Source organism: Vulpes lagopus, chromosome 10, assembly GCF_018345385.1.
Source record: "Vulpes lagopus strain Blue_001 chromosome 10, ASM1834538v1, whole genome shotgun sequence".
NCBI lineage: Eukaryota > Metazoa > Chordata > Mammalia > Carnivora > Canidae > Vulpes > Vulpes lagopus.
This window is the reverse complement of record NC_054833.1, coordinates 90393702-90414518: the sequence shown is the minus strand read 5'-3', so window position 1 is coordinate 90414518 and position 20817 is coordinate 90393702. Positions and strand designations below refer to the sequence as shown.

General features: G+C 57.9%; 2 protein-coding genes and 1 long non-coding RNA gene across 7 annotated transcripts; 1 reads left to right on the top strand and 2 right to left on the bottom strand.

The window, feature by feature from the left end:
* Positions 1-2: 2 nt before the first annotated feature.
* On the bottom strand, positions 3-4525 carry SPATA2L (spermatogenesis associated 2 like). Its single transcript, XM_041771172.1, has 3 exons — positions 4306-4525; positions 3780-4083; positions 3-2110 (listed from the first exon to the last, which is right to left on the bottom strand). The coding sequence occupies exons 1-3, from the start codon at positions 4506-4508 to the stop codon at positions 1121-1123; spliced, it is 1497 nt and encodes a 498-aa protein (XP_041627106.1). The 5' UTR covers positions 4509-4525; the 3' UTR covers positions 3-1120.
* A 51-nt stretch (positions 4526-4576) lies between these two features.
* Positions 4577-17133, top strand: LOC121499922. 2 transcript variants are annotated; one of them, XR_005990267.1, is made up of 4 exons: positions 4577-4714; positions 13542-13710; positions 14967-15094; positions 16743-17133. It is a non-coding gene; the product is annotated as an uncharacterized LOC121499922 (long non-coding RNA). The 2 variants fall into 2 exon arrangements; XR_005990266.1 differs by having other exon boundaries at positions 13542-13780.
* Positions 8298-20811, bottom strand: VPS9D1 (VPS9 domain containing 1). 4 transcript variants are annotated; one of them, XM_041771166.1, is made up of 15 exons: positions 20581-20811; positions 18899-18974; positions 16999-17091; positions 16736-16898; positions 14883-14994; positions 14560-14622; positions 14254-14306; positions 14066-14171; positions 13807-13892; positions 12937-13454; positions 11813-11942; positions 11396-11604; positions 10982-11078; positions 9409-9513; positions 8298-9219 (listed from the first exon to the last, which is right to left on the bottom strand). In XM_041771166.1, exons 1-15 carry the CDS (start codon positions 20677-20679, stop codon positions 8910-8912), a joined length of 2220 nt encoding a protein of 739 aa, XP_041627100.1. In that variant the 5' UTR covers positions 20680-20811; the 3' UTR covers positions 8298-8909. The 4 variants fall into 4 exon arrangements, with proteins under 4 accessions (XP_041627100.1, XP_041627102.1, XP_041627101.1 ...); XM_041771168.1 differs by having other exon boundaries at positions 8298-9119; XM_041771167.1 differs by having other exon boundaries at positions 14066-14153.
* Positions 20812-20817: the final 6 nt, after the last annotated feature.

Genomic DNA, 20817 nt, shown 5'->3' with positions numbered 1-20817 from the left:
AGCAGGGTCTGCGTCCTTTAATGAACTTTAACGTCCTGATTTATGTGATATGATGGTGGTTCTCTGAGTCCTGGGGAGAACAGGAAGTGGACTAGATGGTCTAGGGCAGCGTGCCCAGTGAAGAGGGGCCGGGATAGAACATGGGCACCTGTCCCCTGTGGTCCAGGGGGTGAACAGTTCCAGGACCCCTTCCCCCCCCCCAGAGAAAGGGGCTCCACCTGCCTTGGTCTTGAGAGTCTGCCTTAGGTGCTGCCTACGAGCCTGGCTACTTCTTTACTACTGGATCTGGGGAGAGTCCTCTGGTGAAAAGCACGGCCTCCCACCCTGCCTTCCAGAGCCTATGCAGCAGAAAGCCAGCTCCAGGGTGGCTCCTGGGGTGCTGACTGCTCAGAAGCTTGACACTCTACCCGGAAGGGGAGTGACACAGCCCGTCCACTAGCTGCCCAACTCCTCTATTTCCTGCTGCCTATTCTCTGGACTTCTTGGGAGCTTCCTCACTCTGCTTTGAGATCAGATCATGTCTTCTCCGTTTGTGGGCCAAACTTTCCGGTTCAGCTGTGAGCAGGGCATATGGGCTGGTTCCAAGCCAACCCTCGGCCTGTTCAGCCCTGGCTTAGGACACCCATAGGTAAGGGGCTAGGCCAGCCATGTACCTGGCAGGGCCCCCAGACTGGTCACACTGGTGCTCAGTGACCCAGTGTCACATGGAAGCCCCCAGGGACACCCTTGTGAGGAGAATCTCCCCTGGACACTTGGAGGGAGGCAACACGTTCTGAAGCACAGCTGTAGGGATCAGGTCAAGAGTTCCAAGCTGAGTGCTGGGACCCTAGAGTGGGATGGGAGGAGTGAAAAAAAAGAGGGCTCTTCATAGTACAGGCCTTGTGGGGAGACGCCTCCATCGAGCATGTCTGGATATGGGCCTGGATGCTAGGTGCAGGGGGTAGGGAGTTGGCCATCCCAAGGCAGGAGCTTTCTATGGGAGGCTGGACCCCACTGAGCTGTGCCCAGGAGTCCCCAAGGGGCAGGGTGGCCAGAGGCTTAGGCCCGAGGAGTGATGAGGTCCAGAGAAGCACCACAGAAACTGTCTCTGGAAGGCCTTTGACTCAGGGCCTGGCTGGGCCTAAGGTTGGGCCCCGGTCCCATCATAGAGCAGGGAGTCCACCTGTGCACGCTGTAGCCAAAGGCGCCGTTGTGTATCACTGAGCAGTGCACGAAGCGCGTGGCCTGGACGGCAGGTGGGCAGGCTGCCACAATGGGCAGCGTGCAGCTGGCGACAGGTGTCACAGCAGAGGGCAGGCAGGGCACCCGGAGCTAGGCAGCTATGTGCCTGGTAGCCCAGGGCCTGGGGGCTGGGCCCATGCACCAGCTGGGGGCTGGCCCGCCCAGGGCTTCCTGGGGCTTTGGTAACAGCTGCGGCTCCAGGCTGACTTAGCAGCTCTCCAGGCTGACTTAGCAGCTCTCGTCGCAAGGAGAGGAAGGAGAAGGCGGAAGGCTCCCGCTCCAGCTCCAGCTCCTCCTCCATGGCCCCATAGGGTGGGCTGCTGGCCTGCGGCAGCACCTCAGCCTCCCCCAGAGGCTCCCAGGCCCCGCCCCTGGCACCCCACAGTTTGGCACTCTGTTCCCAGAGCAGAGGTTGGCAGGCCAGCTCCGGGGGTGGTGAATCGGGGCCTGGGGAGGGCCCGCCGTACAGGCTGGCCTCCTCTGAGCCCTCATCCTCCTGCAGGTCCCGGTATAGGTCCAGCTGGGTCTGGTAGACTGTGGGGGAGCCCCGAGGGGGCAGAGGCGGCGGCTCTTCTTCCCGGGCCAGCCGCTGCTGTAGCCAGGCCACACAGGAGGCCACATCTGCGCTGGCCCGCCGTGCCTGCAGCAGCTCCTCAGCTGGCAGCACGCTGGTGCCCAGCTGTGCGAGCACCTCGCCCAGGATCTCACACTCCAGCCGAAGGGCAAAGCAGCCCAGAGCCACTTGAACCAGTTGGCAGGCAGGTGGCAGGGCAGCCATCATCAGGCGGTGGTTGTCCCTGGGCACATAACCCATCTTCTGGAAGCTCTGTATGAGGAGGTCCTCTGAGAGGGCACCCTTCAGCACGTGCACATAGCCTCCTGAAAAGGTCTGCAGAGGAGGGTCCTGGTCAGCAGCCAGGCTCCTGCAGACCTGACCCACACTCAGGCTCTGTCCTGGCGGTGGCCACGCCCCAGAACCAGGCTGTTCCGGGCTATGCTCACACTTCCTTCAGAAGGGCTTCTCAACAACCACGCTCAGAACCACCCCCCACCCCACCAGAGACCCATTTTTGTAGCTGGGGCAGGCCCAGTGAATAAATCAGAACAAAATAAAGAGCTCCTATGGTAAGAAATTTCACTTTCCCTACAGTGTCCTCCATCTCCTGTCACCCCTGGGGCTTGGCTGAGATTTGGTCACACAAACAAGGGTGCTTATCTGCTTCAATCAGGTAGCTTCCCCAACAATGTTCTGAACTCCACCTTCCCACTTCCTGTTCTGGAGGGCTTTCCCCCGTTGGGACAGAGGGTTAGCCGTTCATTTTTTCCAACTGTGTAGCATTCCATCACGTAGATGAAACATCCCATGTTTTTTTGGAGGCTCTAATGTGCATCTGGTTTGAGAGCCCAGGGATGCCAGAGGGGAAAGTGCTTTCTAGGCTGCAGTTGTGAGGAACTAGGAGGGTTTCAGGATGATGATCCTGTGTCTCCCCCCAGTTCTAAAATTCCGTAACTCTGGGATCCTGTCAGCATTCCTCTGCTTATCGCTGATGATACCTCCCGCAGACTGACCACTGCTGTGTGCAAGCACTATACTCAGGGTTTTGCCTTCACCCTCACAACAGACCTTGGACTGGACTCTTCTTGTGTCTGTTTCACAGACGACGAGGCTTCAGAGAGATTAAGTAACTAACTTGCACAAAGTCACACAGCCAAGAGGAAGCAGAACCAGATCCCTACCAACACTGAAGCCCATCAGCCTGTCTGTTCTGTTCTTGGCTTCCCATGGGGCTGGCCCTTTACGGTGCTTTTCTTGCCCTGTTATCTGAATGAAAAGTCCTAGAACCTCTGACAAGCAGGTGTCCCCATGCTCCAGAGCACACCTCTTGAGACAGAGAAGTGGAGGAGAGGAGGGTGGGGGGGGAGGGAGAGAGGGAAGGATGGAGGGGGGGGGAGAGAGAGAGAGAGAGAGAGAGAAAGAGAGACTGCTGCTGCCATGGCAACCAGTGGAGGTGGACTCGCCCACGTGCCCAATGACATCAGCACCTTTCTACTCTTCCAAATTAGCTTTGAGGGCCAAATGCCTGCCCCCTCCTGCAGGCCAACAGCTCACCCACAGGGGAGACCCATCCAGACCCCAAGGGTCTGCAGTCTCCAGCCCTTACCGACTTCGTAGGGGACACACCCACCTAACGCCCTTCTCTGTAAATGGGATTATGGAAGGATCGGTGACCATGGAACCTCTTGTCCGTCCCATGCACCTGTCCTAGGAGTTCTGTGCCTCAGGGGCTGTGAGGCCACTTTGAGGGAGGGCAGCGATTCAAGCTTTGAGGAGCAAGGGTCTCCTTGGGAGGCAGGCACCCAGGGTGGGTGGCCTCCACCCACACCATGTTTTCAGCTGCAGGAGTGCCCAGGGGGACCTTGGCCAAGAGCTGCCCCAAAGCACCCAGAACCCCCCCCCCGGCGGGCACGCTGCGCCCCGCGAGACCCACCGGCTCCGGGGACACCCGCAATGCCCGGTTGCCCACGGCAGCCTCTACCCCCTCGGGCCCGCGCCCTACCTTGATGGTGGCGAACTCCTTCCTCCAGGGCAACAGGTACAGATGCACAGCGGCCAGCTCCAGCAGCTCGAAGGCGCGGGCCAGGCCGCGCAGCGCGGGGGCCAGGTCGGCGCGGCCCCACAGCCCGTCGGAGAGCAGCGCCAGCGCGTCGTCCTGCAGTGCCCCGTGCAGATCGAAGTCCTCCACCAGGATCTGCCACAGCACCGCGCGCAGCGACGGGTCCCCGCACACGCCCGCGCGCCCACGCCGCAGCTCGCGCTCCAGGCACAGGCGGTAGTCCTCGGACAGCGAGCTGCTGCCCATGCTGGCGGGCGGGGGTCCGGCGTCAGGGAGCAGAGCCCGGGGCCCGCCGGCTGCGCGCCCCCCGGGGCCCCCGCCCCGCATCCACATGGCCCCCAACAGCGGCAGGCCTCGCAGCGGAGCCCCCCTCCCGGCGCCCGCCCGCCAGCTGGGTGCCCCTCGGGGACGGGGACCCCCGCCTCGCCCGCCGGGTCGTGCGCCGGGCCTCGCTGAGGGGCCGCTCTACCTGTCGTCCCCGGCGGAGCCCCGTCCTCCGCCTCTGGGCTCGGACCTCCCGGCGGCCGTGCTCTTCCGCCGCCCGCGGCTCCGCCCATCGGTCTGGGCCGTGACGCTCGCGGACGGGGCTTGTGCCGGGCTCCGCCCCTCCGCTCGGGGGGCGGGGGGCGGGGGGCGGGGGCCGGGCGGGGCCTCGGGCCGCCCGCGGGGCATCTGCCGCCGCCTCCCACGCCGGCCCCGCCGCCGCACCCGGGCAGCTCCCGGCGGGTCCTGGGCCCGGCCGCGGGCGGGCGCGCGGTGGGCGCTGGAGGAGCGGTGCGTCCCCGCAGCCCCTCCCTCCGAGCTGGGGCCTGGCCGCGCCGGCCACGGCGGAAGCGGGTACTGCTCGCGCGCACGGGAGGGGAACCCAGCAGCCTCAGGTGGGTGGAGCGGCCTCCGGGTCCTTCTGTGGGCTCAGCTTCCTGCTCCCTGACAACATCGTCTGGGGGTCCCTGAGGCGGGAGGGGGGCGGGGGAAAACCCTTCCTAACTAGGCCAGCCTCGCTTCCAGGTGTCCGACCCGTGTGCTAAGCCCACCTGGGCGGAGGATGGATGGGAGAGATTTAGTCCTTGGGGGGCCCTGCTCAAGGCAAGGAAGGTCGTCTTCTGAGACCTTCCTCCCTGGGCAGGCTCTGTTCCTTGATTTCTGGGCCCCTAACCTCTCCAGGCCGCTCTATGGATATCGGACCTGTCTGGGCAGTGCCCTGCAGGTGCGTCTTAAGTTATTTCAGATGGGACGTTTAGAAAAATATTGTGACCAAGCTGGTGATCTTGACACATGTTGCTGGCCTTCACTCAACGTGGAGGTATTTCGCTTACTGTGTCCTGAACCCTGCCCTAGGGCCTCACCAACCCTGAGGACACAGTTAACTTCTGGTCCTCTTTTGCTTGTACGCCGAAGGGTTGAGCTTAACCTTCACCACCGAATTCGTGGTGGTCTTCAGATGCGAGGCTTCTGGAATTGATCATCTGAGGCCACAGCCCCCGCTCCCCCAAAGAAGAGAACTGTTAACTGGAGCAGCTGCATTCTTGGTGCAGATTCTGGCAGAGCGTGCAAAATCGTGTCCTCAACTCTATGTAGCTGATGTTCTGCACTCAGTACGTGTTTACCATCTGTCTCTGTTGCCGCGTGAGACTCTGGGAGATTGCTCCCAACTGTTGCTTCTACTCTAGGGTGTGTACGTGGCTCTTCCCGGTGTGACATGTGAACCTGGCCAGGTCTTTGCACCTGCTTCCACCTGTAGAATGAAGGTGACATTGTTTGGCTTCCCAGGATAAGTCATTAAAATACCTCGTTGAGATGTTTGCTCTGGGAATCTAGCCATCATATTGGGGGAGAGCTGGAAGCCACATGGAGAGACCTTGCACTAGACTAAATAATGTCCCCCCAAGTCCATGTGTCCCTAGATCCTGGGAATATGAGCTTATTTAGAAACAGGTTTTTTGTAGATATAATTAAGTTGAAGTCATGCTGAATTAAGATGGGCCCTAAATCCAATACCTCTGGTGGTGTTATGAGAGTTTAGGGGAGAAGGTCTGTAGTGATGGGGGCAGAGATTGGGGGCCTGCCTACAGTTACCAGCCAAGGATTGCAAGGGCCAGGAAGCTGGAAGAGGGAAGCAAGGATTCTGCTCTAGTACTTTGAGGGAGTATGGTCCCATCAGCATCTTGAATTCAGACTTCTGGGTTATAGAACTTTAATAAATTTCTCTGGTTTTATGTGACACAGTTTGTGGCATTGTGTTATGGCAGCCAGAGGAAACTAATGCAGGCCTCACATTCTGTCCTAGAATGTAGTTCTGAGTCCTGAGTCTTGACTGAGGTCCTAGGTGACAAGCATCTACTGTAGACATGTGGACAAAGCTCTAGAGGATTCCAACTCCTGATGTGGGGTCACCCAACCTGGAAGCTGACCCAGCTGATGCTGGGATGCAGAGATAGGCTGTCCCCACTGAATCCTGCCCAAATGGAAGATTCACAAGCAAAGTAAATGACTGCTGTTGTGGTTAAGCCTGTGTGTGTGTGGGGGGGGTGGTCTGTTACACAGCAATCCATGTGGGACCATGTGCATTTACCACCTTCCTGGGAATGGATGCCAAACTGCCTGATCCCGTCTGTGTACGTGTCCTCTTATGACCTTGGGCTACAACCAGGAACAGGCCCGCTAGGTCAGAGGGTCAGTTGGTATTTGCCTTGGCCCAGGACTGCACCTAGTTCTTGAATCTGCTGCCCAGTACACGGCGCACTGTGTGCATAGTTTTCAGCTCCTGCACCCCTTGCTCAGCTTCACCCAGCTTTTGGATTTTACCAGTCTAGTGCACGTGAAATTCTACCTTGTTTTTGTGTTAATTTGCCTTTCTTGATTTGTAAGGTTTTGAACACTTCTTATGCTAATTAGCTTTTTAAAACTTCTTCCTATGGAGGCACATAGGTGGTGCATTCAGTTGGGTGTCTGACTCTTGACTTTGGCTCAGGTCATGATCTCGAGTTGTGAGATCAAGTCTCTCAATGGGCTTCACACTCAGCATGGAGTCTGCTTGAGGATTCTCTTTCTTTCCCTTTGCTCCTCCCCCTCCCCATGCTTGCTTGCTCTCTCTCCCTCTTGCTCTCAAATATTCAAACAAACAAACAAACAAAAACCTTCCTCCTTGGTAGACTGTTCGTAGCCTTTGCTATTTTTCTTTTTGGGACTGCTGCCTTTTTCTTGTTGATTTGCAGGATTCCCAGGGGGAAGAGTGAATTATTCATACATTTTATGGAGGAGTCATGGGTTCGGAGAGGCTAAAGGACTGGCCCAAAGTCACACAGTAAAAAGCAGCCTAAGCACAGCCTGACAGCAGCGTCTAAAAGAGGGTGCCAAGGAGACAGCTCATCCCTATAGGTGCGGTCCCCAGTGCAAAGCCAACAGGTACCTCCAACTGTCAGGCTTAGCTGAAGACACTTTCATCCTCCATCTGCTCTATGAAGGGTCCTTTAAAATCCTACCCCTGAGACGTCAGTGCCAAGGCCTGATGCATGAATGTCACCCCCTCTTCCCAGAGTTCTGTGGTTGGCTGGGATTCTCATCCAAGCCTGGGGTAGTCAGAACTCTACACTTAACAGGAACATACGCAGAATGTCAGGGAGCGAAGGGCAGGGCAAGGGTAGGAGACAAAGGCCACACAAGTGTATGGGTGCTGGCTTGTCTGTTCCCGGGGCACTGGTGGGCAGGAGGCCCCAGGCCACAAGAGCACCTGACACATGACAGCTGCCCCAGCCCACTGGGGTCTTGACGACAGGTGTCCATGGCCTCTTGAGTTGGCTTGCTGAGCTCAAACCCAGCTCTGCCATCATGAGGTGCAGCCTAGAGAAGTCACTTCCCCTGTCCATACCTCAGTTCCTCATGGAATTCCTGTGAGGACAGACCTCAGAGGACTTGGAATACTGCTTCATAAGAGCACCCAATAAACACCAACTGTGGGCTGTTTCCTCAGAGCCCTTCCCCAGGGAACCTGCACACCACTCCCCTAACTGGCCCCTGGCATGGCTGGGCCCAAACCACCTGCCTCAGTGGCAACTCAGGTTTGCCAGAGATCCCTCCTTCCCTGGCAGATGCTGCTGCAGCTGGGGCTGGGCTGCTGGCTTTCTCCTCTCTAGGGGAAACATGTATCATGACCCAGGGCACCCCCATGTGTTTCCCACCTAGAGAACGAAGATGCTCTCTGAGCCCTTTGGGTCAAGAGGCCCAGTCACAGGTCCTGCCCAAACTACTAGGCCCTGCAGAGCAAGTATTATCCTCAAGGATGCAGCCCTAGGGGGGTCCCTCTCCTGTTCAGGGGGTACCTGGGGAGATGGGTTTTGTCCAGGGGTAGACCTTAATGATCTCAGGGACAGTCTGGCTCTGGCTGGTCAGCAGGGGAAGTAGTTGTGCTACTTGTGCTTCCACGTAGCCAATGGAATGGTGAGCAAGAGAGCTATGCAGAATGAGACATCAGTGACCTCTTTATTTTTGGCTGTGTCAATGGCTGCCCGGGGCATGTAACAGTCAGAGTGGACACTGGGCTGTAGGCAGGCACTGATCCTTGGGCTCACACTGACCCAGGAGGGGACATGCGGGGGTGGGAATTAGCCAGGGGTCCAGGAAGGCCAATGCCTACTGCCGAGGTGGGAATGGCTTAGAGGCTCCAGACGTGAGTGGGTCTGGGGATGCCTGGGCTCCAGAGGAGAATGGAGTGGTGAATACCCAGTAAGTAAACAGTATAGAAAAAAAAAAAAAAAACAGTATAGTTTCAAGCCACCTGGGCCCCAGGCCTTGGGGTGGGGGCAGGGGATGGGGAGAGGCTCTCATCTGGACTCCACCAAGAAAAGGGATGACACCAGAAGCCAACTATCACCAGAGAGGGAAAGGGAGAGAAACCAGACCTGCCCTCTGCCAGGCCCATGGCCCCCTCCCTACTGTGGGGTTGATGGGACTGTGAGGAAATGTGCACAGGCCCCAGGGAGCCCACAGCTCTGGTGTTCCTGCTGAGACAAGAAAGGCTCAGGCTGAGACAAGAAAGAGACAGGCCTAGTTCCTAGGAGCTGCTTCAGCTCAGCTCTACTCTCTGAGCAAATGAGGTGCCTCCTCGAGTCCCTGGGGGCGGATGTCAGGGAAGGTGCAGAGCTGCAGAGCCCCAACCCTGCCAGAGCAGGTGCCTCCTGGATGGTCCTCCGCTACTTGCCCAGAGCCCCCCGGGGCAGCAGCTCCACGTAGCTCAGGGCACTCTGTAGTGACGTCAGGCAGTAGCCCTCCTCTCCGATCAGGTATCTGAGGTAGGCAGAGGTGGCATCTGTCACCTCCAGGTGAGGCAAGGAGGCCCCTGGCACTTTGGAAGGGGTGTCTGCACTTGTCGGGCAGGACCTGGACACTGAGGCCCCACAGGAGTCTGTCAGGGAGGCTGGGCTGGGGGACAGCCCCGCCCCCCCTCAGGCAGATGCTGCTCAAGGGAAGGGCCCCGGTTCCCGTACACAGTATGCTGAGCAAGGGGTGGTGGGAAAGGGCTGGAAGCACGTGCCCCATCCCCCACAAGCGCCTGACTCCAGGTGGGGGCTCCTACCCCTCATGGATGAACTCCTCCAAGGCTGCACACTCTGACACCAACTGGGGGAGACCACTTCTCAGCACCACGAAGGACAAGATGGGCAGGAGGTCATCGGCACCACTGTTGGGCAGAGGCATGGCTGGCCAGTAGGCTCTGGGGGCCAGTATAGCTGCTCAATCCCCAAAGCCCTGCAGCCCCCAGCTCGGCCTCTAGAGTGCCAGCTGCTCTCCCTGTGCTCCTCCTGCCCACCTGTGTGGGGGTAGTTGGGAATGGGCTCAGGTCAGCGGCACTGGCAGCCACTACAGGCAGCAAGGCTGTCCCTAAATGGGGACCCTGTGCTGCAAAGCCCGTGGCTGGACAAGGGGAGGCCCCCACAGTGGACATGTGGGGGTGGCCTAACCTCACAAGCTTGCCCCACAAGCGTGCCCACATCTGGGGAGCAGGGTAAAGGAGGGGATGGCCCATGTCCCAGGCACTCTGCTGACACCTGGCATACTGCACAAGAGGCATCTAGGAAAACTAAAAAGGTACCAAGGGAGGCCCTGCAGGACACGCAGAGCCCTGGTCCGAGGGCTCACAGGGTGGTGGTCTCTGGGAAGAGCACAGGAGCAAAGACTGTGGCTCGAGTATGATTACCAACCAGGAAGGCCTCACACACTGGGCTCCTCCTCGTGACCCTAACCCCACTAACCTGGGTACTAATACCTGCAGAGACATAAAGCTATGTGCAACACCATTCTCCCTGCCTCCTTAGACACACGGAGGAGAGAGGAAGTGTGGGACTGCAGCTGGGACTCAGAAACACTGGCTAACCTACAACTCTTACACCTATAGCTACTCACCCAGAAACCACATGTAAACTGGTGAAGGGGTCCCTCCACCCCACCCTGCAGCTGAGGCCTTATATCTTGGCCCTGAGGTTGGTGGGGGTGGAGCTCTTCCCTGCTGATCTCACACTCAACTCTGATTTCCACCTGCCTGTTACCTTCAGGCCCTTGGGTGTAGGTAGCTACACTGTTCAAATGACAGGTGTCTTCACTGTAACGCTAGCCCCTGATGCAGGGTGGCAGTGAGCAGAGCCGCTACAGCTGCTAGGGGGCTACAGGTCTCAAGGGGGGCCAGGACAGGAGGGTACAGGTGACACAGATAGGACCAGGCATCAGAGATCCAGGCAGAGAAGACCCCTGCCTCACCTCAGGAGACTGGGACAGGGATAACTCAGGAACCCCAGGCCAGGGGGGCGGCGGGTGGTACGCTGTTCACTGAGGCCAGGGCTATTTCCCCAAAGTGTGTAACTGAGGCACCAGGCACGTGCTCCTGGGACAAGCAACCCTAAATTTCCCCAAATTAGCCAGGTGGTACCTGATGCCTAAGTAGCCCTGCCCAGAGGGGTGGGAATGCATCGGTCATGGGGGCTGGAGCTGCACCCCTCTCCTGGACGATAAGCCCTGCGAAGCTCACTGCAGCTGGGGCCCAGGGGCCTGAATCTAGGTGGGAACCTGCAGCCCCGGTGCTTGGGGCAGGATGGAGGGTTCTCTTTTCCTCCAGGCCTCTGTCTCCCACTTGCTCAGGGCCCACCCTGACTCACATGGCTGCAGCACCAAGCTGGGGTCTGGCCTCAGGTGCAGCCTCCTGGGCCCGGTAGTAGTCCTCGGCACAGGCGCAGATGACCCGCAGGACCCGCACTGTGGCACAGAAGTGAGACTTCACAAGAGGGCTGAGTGGAGCCAGTCCCGGGACAGCCCTGGGGCCAGGCACCGCCTCACCCCCCCAACCCGCCCCCCGCCCCACCCCATCACTTGGAACTAGGCAGAGCTGAGAAGCTCTCTCTGGAAGGTAATGCCCTCGAACCATGGATGTCCCATGAGACACAGCCCCCATCTGCTAGGAGTAAGGTCTGCAGCTCAGAGGCAAACAGAGACTCTAGGTCACCCTCTGGGATGGCACCTTATCTGAGCTTGTTTTCTTTCCCTCCTGTCCTCCCAAACTGCGACCCCCTCACCAATGCACTCCAGCTTCTTCTGGGGGCAGCTCTCCAGAACCAGCAAGCCTAGCTCTTGGGCTGCAGCACAGTAGGGGTAGGCACCAGCTCCTGTGGCCTCCAGGTCCCGGGGAAGAAGCTTCGAGGGTATGCCTATGGCTGCTGGGGGTGCATTCCTGTAGAGTTCCATGCTCCTGCTCAGGGCAGCCTCCCGGAGGCGGTGCACACTCCTGGGGCAGAGACAGGCCAGGCTCAGCTGCCCAGGGGACTCTGCCCCAGATATGGAGGCAGGGCCAGGGAAAGCAAGCTGTATCCCCTGTATCCCCGAGTCACAGGAGGTGGCTGTGGCACCACCTGAAAACCAGAAGCATCTGAGGATAGCAGCAAAGGGTGGGGAGCAAGGGGAAGGCCCTGTGAGGGGTGGTGCTGGGATCATACCTGTAGAGTGCCAGCAGCAAGGGCCACAGAGGAGAGAAGAAGGGTTCCTCGATGCAGGCTAGGCACCGGTCCTTGGAGGCAGCTGCACTCAGGCCTTCGAAAGCCAGGAGGGTCAGCGAGAGCAGCCTGTCTGCCGGGAGCAGAGCCGGCACAATGGCACTGTGGGGACGGCTGGGCCCTCCAGCCCCAGGCCGGCAGCCCCTGGAGGTCATCCCCAGCCAGCCTGGAGTGTCTGAGGGGAGCCCTATACCTGTCCCCTCCTCTCCCACCCACTGAGAGCCAGCCTCGGTGTGGACAGCACCAGTGTTCTGGCTCGGTGGGGAGTGGCTCTGCCTGAATCTCTCCCCTCCAAGTCCCCACTCCTGTATCCATGGGGTCTGGGGCCAGAACACTCTGGAGCTCAAGGATCATGCCTAGCCCCACTGAGGAGCTAATCAGACAGGCTCGCAAAGGACAGCCTCTTTCTGAGGGTTTATACTCCATGCTGCGGGGGTAGGAGCTTTAGAAGCACATTTACAAGACCTTCAGCCCAGGGACTCGGGGGATTTTGGAAGGCATGGACTTGAGAACCAAGGCCCCTCAACTGCTGCGACTCCCTCACTGCTTCTTAGAAGACCCTGGAAGCCTTCTTCCTTGGAAGGTTTTGGGGGTCACCAGCTACCCCAAGTGCCAACCTTTAGCGAATCCACACACTATTCTCAAAATGGAAAAGGCCACTGTCAGCACTAGGCTGGTTGGGAATGACCTGCAGCCCTGTGGGCCAGCCTGGACCACCTGGTGGCCAGAGGATCTTCCCCAAACAGAAGGCTGGGATGGACCAGGCCATGCTTCCCCCATGCAGCCCAGTGAGCAAACAACCTGGGATCGGAGACCTCGGGGCCCCTGCCAGCCCTATCTGCTCTCAGAGCAGGGTATGTTCCTGTCTGCTAAACATGGAGTTCTCCTCAGAGAACGGTGGACAGAGAGGGTTCTGCAGATCAAACCTGGCTGGCTGCCGAGAAGAAGGCCTGCCCTCCCCAGGGCCTATCCTAGGCCTGTGAAAAGCATTTCACTGGGCACAGGCTTCAGAGTGGGAGCAGCTCCCTTCACCCACCCACCCGTCCTGCAGGCACGCTGGCCCTCACCAATAGCGTTGTGTATGTCCTTCACAGCACTCTTCAGCTGCTCCAGCAGCGGCTCCTTCTTCACCCCTGTTGTTTGGGGCTCAGGTGGCCTCCCATGCCCCCGGCCCCACCCCTCAGAAGTAGCCAAGAAGTGTTCGAGGTCTTCAAAGGAGCTGTCTTTGCCCTGTACAGCAGTGAAGCTGTGCGCCAGGGGTGAGGGAGGCCCCACAGGGCTGCTGTCCAGCCCTCTTTCGGGGGGGCCAGTGTGGGGAGGGGGTGTAGGGGGACTGGCATGGGTGCCATCTGGGGGCCGCAGGGCTGGGCTGGGATCTGCAGGGGATAGCATGCAGTAGAGGCTCTGTGAGGGCCGGAGCCGCCGGCTTCCAGGAGCCAGCAGCCCGTCGGCGTCCGGGGGCAAGGAGCAGCAGCCAGGGGCAGAGGCGGCACCAACAGCGCCCCTGCTCACGATGGGGTACAGCGCCCGGTACACCGCACACTGGAGCTTCTTCAAGAGCTGTGAGATGGGGTGGTCGGGAATGCTGCGAGCACAGGAAGAGGTGTGGGGGCACAGCGCTGTGGCCACGCCCTCACCTGCCATCCACCCACATACAACATGTCCCCCACAGGACTTGTGTCGAAGGACCGACTCTTGCATTGTTTCCTTGTGAATGAATGTGGCAGATAAAGTCTGACCCACCCTCTGAGAAGGTAGAAGAGAGCCGCTGAACGACCGTGAGGAAAGCTGGATGGGACATCTGCCACCCCAGCCCATCTGAGGGAGCCCATGTACACCCTGTATGGCCACCCCTGATCTCCTTCGTCTCTCTCCTTTCTGACCCTTTTGTTTGTCATCAGGACCAGCAAGGTAGGGGGTCTGAAGGCCCCTGGTACCTGAGTAGGTGGGAGACCAGGCTGGTCACTAGCGATAGGTCCCCTGGGCTCTTCTTGAGCTGGGCCCTCCAGTGCTTGGGCCAGTCCTGCAGGGCAGAAGACTCTGGAGAACATGGCCGGGTCCCTGCGTCCTTCCCAGCCACGGCTGCACCCGGGGAGACCAGTGCCACATGGTCTGTGCCCTCTCTGGGGTGTAGGGAAGACCCAATGGCAACGGGCCCCCAAAACAGCAAACCCACCCCCAGCTCCCAGGACTCACATGGTCTTGCTCATACTCGAGGATAGCAGCATAGAGGGCCCGCTGCTCCCGCTCCTCCGGGGTCAGGGCAACTTGACTGCAGAACCTCCTGGGGAAAGAGACGAGGCTAGGAGCTTCAGGCTGGGTGGCAGGTGCAGAAGTCCCCACAGTCCTCTCGGCTGTCCCCAGACCAATGGGAGCAAACATACCTGTTGGCTGCCTCCTGGAGCCGTAGCCGGCGCTCCTCCATCTTTCTCTGCAGCTGGGACAGCAGTCAAGGAGGTGTCTGGTGAGGCAGCCCCTACTCACCTGTATGGAATCTCTGGGCATCCAGGAGATACGGTCAGGAGAGGAGCCCCTGGGTAGTAAGAGGGATCGGATGGACTGTGCAGAGACAGGCAGGACAGGAGCACACGTCCTTCAAGCACATGCCTCTCTGAAGCTGGGCGAATTCTGTCCCTACCCCACCCCCTTCTCCCTCAGCTCAGGACACCAGGTATGGAGGGAAAGGATACTGTCTCCTCCCGAGCTTTGGCGATCACGAGGTTCTCCATCATCTGCCGCTGCAGGGACAGAGTCTAGGAAGGGAAGGAGATAAGGACTGTTCCTCTTCTTTTTTTTTTTTTAAGATTTTATTTATTCATGAGAGACACAGAGAGGCAGAGACATAGGCAGAGGGAGAAGCAGCCTCCATGCAGGGAGTCCAATGTGGGACTCGATCCCAGGACCCCAGGATCACGACCTGAGCCAAAGGCAGATGCTCAACCACTAAGCCACCCAGACGTCCCGCCTGTTCCTCTTCTACCACCAACCCAGACCCTCCCAGGGGCCCGCTCACCAGGGATGTCTTCTGCATGGCCTGGCTGGGGTCCAGGCGGGCCATCCGTGCCTCATAGGCCGCCTTCAACTTCTGATTCTGCAGAGAAGCCTCCTCCAGAGGTGTCAGCTCCCTGCAATAGTGACAAGCTGCTGTCCAGGCTCTAGGAAGCCCTGGAATACCTGGAAGCTCTGGTGACCTGAGGACCCTCCCTGAGACCAGAAGATGAGCAGGTGGGCGGGGGGGGGGGGGGGGCAGGAAGGAAGTGAAAAGGAGGGAGGAGGTCTGGGGTGGACTGGAGACCTGTGCCCTGCTCACCCAGACCAGCAATTGCCAAGACCTCTGATTTTTCAAGAGAAGCTGGACATTGCGCTTTTTTGCAGATTGGTTATACACGTTTGGGAACAATATGAAACTTCTTAAAGGCATCATGTGAGCTAAACAGCTAGATGAGTTTGCCACCATTAAAGAGAGAACCATGTCTACTTTGTAGAAACAACCACCAAAAATACTGCCCCCTGCTCAAAAAAAAAACTTTTGTCCTCACATATCTTCGTGCTTTCCTGGTGGGAGAGGGTCAGTTGTGAGGACCCCAGCTGAGGAGGGAGTTTGTCCTGGGTTGGAAGTCTTGTGCCTGGCCCTGCCCCCAAACTGCACAGGCAAAAGTGAGGTGCCGGGACCCTCTCAGTGGCAGCGGCCCCCAAGGCTTGGCAGCAGGTGGACCAGGAGGAGCCAGTCCTTGTCTTTCCTAGTGAGGATTCTCGTATCCATGTCTGCGTGTTTATCAGTTCTAGAAACTAATACCCTGGGGTGCCCGAGTGGCTCAGTCAGTTGGGTGTCTGACTTCGGCTCAGGTCATGATTGGCCCAGGGTCCTGGGATTGAGCTCTGCCTCTGCTCCCTGCTCTGCGGGAGCCTACTTCTTCCTCTCCCTCTGCCTGCCACTCCCCTGCTTGTGCTGCATGCTCTCTCTGTCAAATAGATAAAATCTTTAAAACAAAAAGGAAAAAAAAAAGGAACTTATATCCTGTTAGCTCTTCAAATAATGCCTCTCCCATTTTGTTTGCTTTTTTCCAGAACTCTGATATTCCTGTGTTAGATCTTCTCTCTCTTTTTTTCCTCCCCTTCTGAGTCATTCTCGGTACCTACTGACCTTTTAACCAATTCACTCATTCTTTCCGCAACTATGTCTACTCTGTTGTTATAAAATCGACCACTCATTTCCTATGCAAGTGTGGACTTTCATTGGAAGATGTAATTTGTTGTTATTGTTTTCTCTTAGTTTTTTTTTTTTTTTTTTAAGATTTTATTTATTCATGAGGGACACAGAGAGAGAGAGAGGCAGAGACACAGGCAGAGGGAGAAGCAGGCTCCATGCAGGGAGCCTGACATGGGACTCGACCCTGGGTCTCCAGGATCATGCTCTGGGCTGAGGGCAGCGCTAAACCACTGGGCCACCCAGGGATCCCCTTCTTTTAGTCTTTAAAACAATGTTGGCATTATATTTTTCATTTTAGTTTTACTTGGTTCTTCATTTGCTGGGTCAGATTTTATGGATTTTTGTTCCCTGGAGCTGTTTTCAAACTTCTTTTTTACTTCTGCAAACACAAGGAGTGTGATAGTTTCATGATAACCACACCTGAATAGTCTGTGTCTGCGATTACTCTGTAACTTTCTCATTTCTTCTTCTGTTTATCTCTGTGTGTCATTCATGCACATGCTTTTGTGCAAAGGGGATTTGCATTTGTTTTTGTCAAGCATGTGGCTATTTCCATTCTGCAACCCATTTTAACTACAATCAATCATCATGGTTAGCTCACTTTTCCTGGAATTCAAACCTAGGCTCAGCCCACCTTCCATTTTGCCCCCTCTTACTTCTTAGAACTTTGTGACTCTACCACCTGAAGCTTCTGGAAGATCTCAGGCGGCAGAAACGGAGATAGTTTCCCCCCTTCGTCTGAGTACACCCGGCGATGTCGGCTGGTAGATGAGGGGACAGGAGCAGCCACAGGCATAGCTGGCTTCAGGTGTGTTTTCCCTGAAACACATATGTCAGCAAGGGGCAGCATGGAGTCCAATGTTCCACACAGATGCAGACTTGCAGGGGGATGCCCCACGAAGATCTGCTGGAGACCCACCAAGCTTGGCGGCTGTGGACTGGGCCCTCTCCAGACACTGCTCAGCCAGTTTCAGCATCTTTGAAGTATCCGGAGCCACAATTTCTCCACCTTCTGGGGATCAAGAAACAATAAAGTTGGTCATTATCACCTTTATTACTCAGTAGATTCTTGCTGAGATAAAAACAAGGACAAGCCTATCCCCCTCCTCATCTCTGACCTCTAGGTCACCAACCCCTCCTTTCTGATTATCTGCCCTGGGTTTACCTCCTGAAGTTGTGTGGGCTCTGCGCTTGGCCTGCCTAACATCTGGCTGTCCTGTTGTCCCAGCGGGACCATCAGAGCCCCCTCTCTCCCTAACCAGGCCTTTTCTCAACAATGGCTTTCCTTGTACTTACAGCCCCTCCAGGTGGGCCTTGCAGTGACCACAGACCATTTCACAGAGATGACTTTGTCACCTGTCTCCTGCCCTCTAGCTCTGCTTGACCCCAGCCCTGGCACATCCGCAGGTCTTCTGTTCTGCATTCCCCTCTCTGGTGATCACTTCTGTCATGTTGAAGGAACTGGACCCCACCAGCCTTAGTTTCCAACCAAAGTAATGTTCCCTTTATAGCCAGCCTCTCACCACATCCTATTTCAGCCATCTGACTCTCAATGAAACTCCCCTCACTCATACCCTCATGTCAAGCCCTTCTCTGAGGCTTGACCTCTCCAGAACACCCTCCTGGGTATAGCACTGTGCTCTCCTGCGAGGCCTGTCTTGGAGTGCCCAGAGCTCTACTAAGCTCCCTGGCTCCTCACGACCCCGCAGCCCACCCCCCTAAACAACGTGGCCCTATATCCACCAAGGTGCTCAGCACTTCAAGCACAATATGCTCATGCTGGAGCTCTCTCTTCATCCCACACAAGTCGGCTCCTGCCACTCTCTGGGTCACCTCTCTGTACCTCACTGTTTCCCCCCAGCAGTTCAACTCCCCCATCCCACCAGCCAGTGGCTCACCCTTCCCCCTGCTAATCTCTGAGGTCCACCTTTATGTTTATCCTTTTTTAAAAAAATATGTATTTATTTATTTATTCACGAGAGATACACAGAGAGAGACAGAGACAGAGCAGAGGGAGAAACAGGCTCTCGGCAAGGAGGCCGATGTGGGACTCGATCCTGGGATCACACCCAGAGCCAAAGGCAGATGCTCAACTGCTGGACCACCCAGGCGCCCCTATTTTTATCCAATTTTATTTTTATTTATTTACTCATGAGAGACACAGTGAGGGGCAGAGACACAGGCAGAGGGAAAAGCAGGCCCCCTGTGGGGATCCCAATGCAGGAGTTGATCCCAGGACCCCAGGGTCACACTCAGAGCCAAAGACACTCAAGGACTGAGCCACATAGGTGTCCCAATCAAGTCCACCTTTAAAGAACATCCTCAAGCCCTTCACTCCTTCCATCTCCAAGTGGTTCTACCACTGCTTTCCCCACTGTAGTAGCCTCTGGAGGCTCTGCTTCCATGCTGGCCTCTCTCCCACAAAGCCTCTACAAGTTTCCCCTTACACCAGAATGACCCCAGTTCCACCCAAGGCCACGACAGCCCCAACTCACTTACTCTTCCTTGTACCCAGTATCCACTCTCATCTCAGGGCGTTTGTACATCCCTCTGCTAAGAGTGTTGCCAGCAGCCCCTGACCTTTCCGCAGCTCCCTCCTTCCTGAGCTGGGATTAGATGTCCAGTCTCTGCTTAGGCCCCATCCCTTCCTGCTTCCACATCACACAATGGCAGCTCATGCTTACTTTATGCTCACTTGTTCACCTTCTGCTAATGACCAGCAGGTAGGACACAGGACACCCCCAAGCCTGAGACCCACCAAGGGCTAAGCTATTTGTAATTTGTTCAGCACAGGAAAGTCCTGAGGCTGGGAGCTGTACCTTTGGTCGTTTCCACTTCTTCCAGCAGCACCTGGGAGATATAATGGATGCTCCTCAGGTATTCTGTATATGCCTCCTGGGCCCAGAGAAGAGAAATGCCAGGGGTCAGGCCAGTACTGGCAAACGGTTCCAACAGACCTGCCTCATGCCCTTGCGGGAAACAGAGACATGGTGTCTGCTCATCTCTTGAGTTTCACCTGAGCCATCTAGTCTGGGGTTGTTTGCTGCTAGTTCCTGCAGGTCTAGGTCATGCACAAAGAGCACCCCTCTTCTGTTGACCTGAAGGGCACCTATCTCTGCACTCAGGGCCTCTCCCCGGCACAAGAGGCACGGAGATTCTCCTTCAGTGCACCAGGAGAAGCTGCCATAACCATTGCTGTTGTTTTTCACTCTGCAACAAGTTCCCTTCCCATGCAAGTCAGGGGCTCTTAGGGCTTAAATAAAAAATAAAAAATTTCCAGAGAGGTTACTGAGGGAGATGTTGCAAATCTTAGAAATCGCTATGTGGCTTCAGTTGTGGGCAGTCCCTTTCCTGAGCACGCCACCATCCCCCACATGAGACTGCTGCCAGTTTCAGGGATCTGAACATTTTCAGGGCCTGAGTCTGAGTCTGGTGTCCGGTGGTGGCATCAGTGCCTTCAGGAGCCCCATCTAGGGCTACCCCCTACCGCCCAGTAGGGGAAATGGGTTCCAGAAAGGACTTCTGACCCACGTGGACACCAATGGTCCTAGAACACTGGCTCAGAGCAAGCAGCAGGCTGAAGACCTGCTGGGGCTGTGCACAAGGGCTGTCCTCTGGGGCTGTGCATGAGGGTTGTCCTCTGGGGCTGTGCACGGGGGCTGTCCACTGGGGCCATGCACGAGGGCTGTCTTCTGGGGCTGTCCACTGGGGCTGTGCATGAGGGCTGTCTTCTGGGGCTGTGCATGGGGACTCTCCCCTGCGGCTGTGCAGGAGGACTTTCCATTGGGGCTGTCCACTGGGGCTGTCCTCTGCGGCTGTGCATAGGGGCTGTCCACGGAGGCTGTCCTCTGGGGCTGTCTATGGGGGCTATCATCTGGGACTGTGCATGGGGGCTGTCTTTTGGGGCTGTCCACTGGGGCTGTCCTCTGGGACTGTACACGGGGGTTGTTCTCTGGGGCTGTCCACTGGGGCTGTCCTCTGGGACTGTGCACAGGGGCTGTCTTCTGGGGCTGTCCTCTGGGGCTGTCCACTGTGGCTGTGCATGGGGACCCGGCCTGCTGCTGCTCCACCCCGCCAGTCACAGGCCCACTGCCCGGCCCGCGTCCCCTCCGAACCGGTTCTGCGGGAGACGCGTCACCGAGCAGCCCCGCGTAGCCTCCCCATGATGCCGTCCCTTGGGGTCTTCCCGGGAAAGCACACATCGCTCAGGAAATCGCTTGCCAAACACATTTCGCAGGGCTGCCTCCAAGCCCCTCGCGAAGCCCCTCGCGAAGCCCCTCTAACCCCGGGCGCTGGGAGCTGTCCAAGGTCACGTCCGCCGCCCACGCCCAGCGCCCCCGAGACCGCGAGGGGAGGGGGCCCCAGACGCGCCCACCTCCACCCGGCCCCGCCCCCGCCTCAGGCCCTGCTCCCCCTCCCCTGCCGCCGCCCCCTCCCTCGGCCCTGCCGCCGCCTGCCCCGCCCTCGGCCGCCGCCCCCGCCTCGCTTTGTGTCGCCTCACCCGGGGCCGGTTGCCGGTGTCCAGTTCGATGGCCCCGTTGGCCAGCTTCATGGCGCACTGCAGCGGCTTCACCGCGCCGTCCCCGGCCGCAGCGGCCATGGCGCCGGGTGGGGGAAGCCGTGGCTGTGGACGGCTGCGGCGGCGGGGCCGCGGCAGCGGCGGAGCGCCGGACCGGCGGCCGGGAGTCCGGAACACAGCCTGCGCGGGAGCCGGCGCCGCCCGAGCCCTGGACCGCCG

Excerpts from the sequence above, each read along its gene's own strand:
- SPATA2L (XM_041771172.1), bottom strand. The coding sequence starts at position 4,508 with ATGCCCCGCGGGCGGCCCGAGGCCCCGCCCGGCCCCCGCCCCCCGCCC. Across the intron at positions 4,084-4,305 it reads GGCTCCGCCGGGGACGACAG|CATGGGCAGCAGCTCGCTGT; the intron begins GTAGAGCGGCCC and ends CCCGCCCGCCAG. Across the intron at positions 2,111-3,779 it reads AGGAGTTCGCCACCATCAAG|ACCTTTTCAGGAGGCTATGT; the intron begins GTAGGGCGCGGG and ends CCTCCTCTGCAG.
- VPS9D1 (XM_041771166.1), bottom strand. The coding sequence starts at position 20,679 with ATGGCCGCTGCGGCCGGGGACGGCGCGGTGAAGCCGCTGCAGTGCGCC. Across the intron at positions 13,455-13,806 it reads CTGGTCTCCCACCTACTCAG|CATTCCCGACCACCCCATCT; the intron begins GTACCAGGGGCC and ends CTGTGCTCGCAG. Across the intron at positions 11,605-11,812 it reads TTGCTGCTGGCACTCTACAG|GAGTGTGCACCGCCTCCGGG; the intron begins GTATGATCCCAG and ends TCTCTGCCCCAG.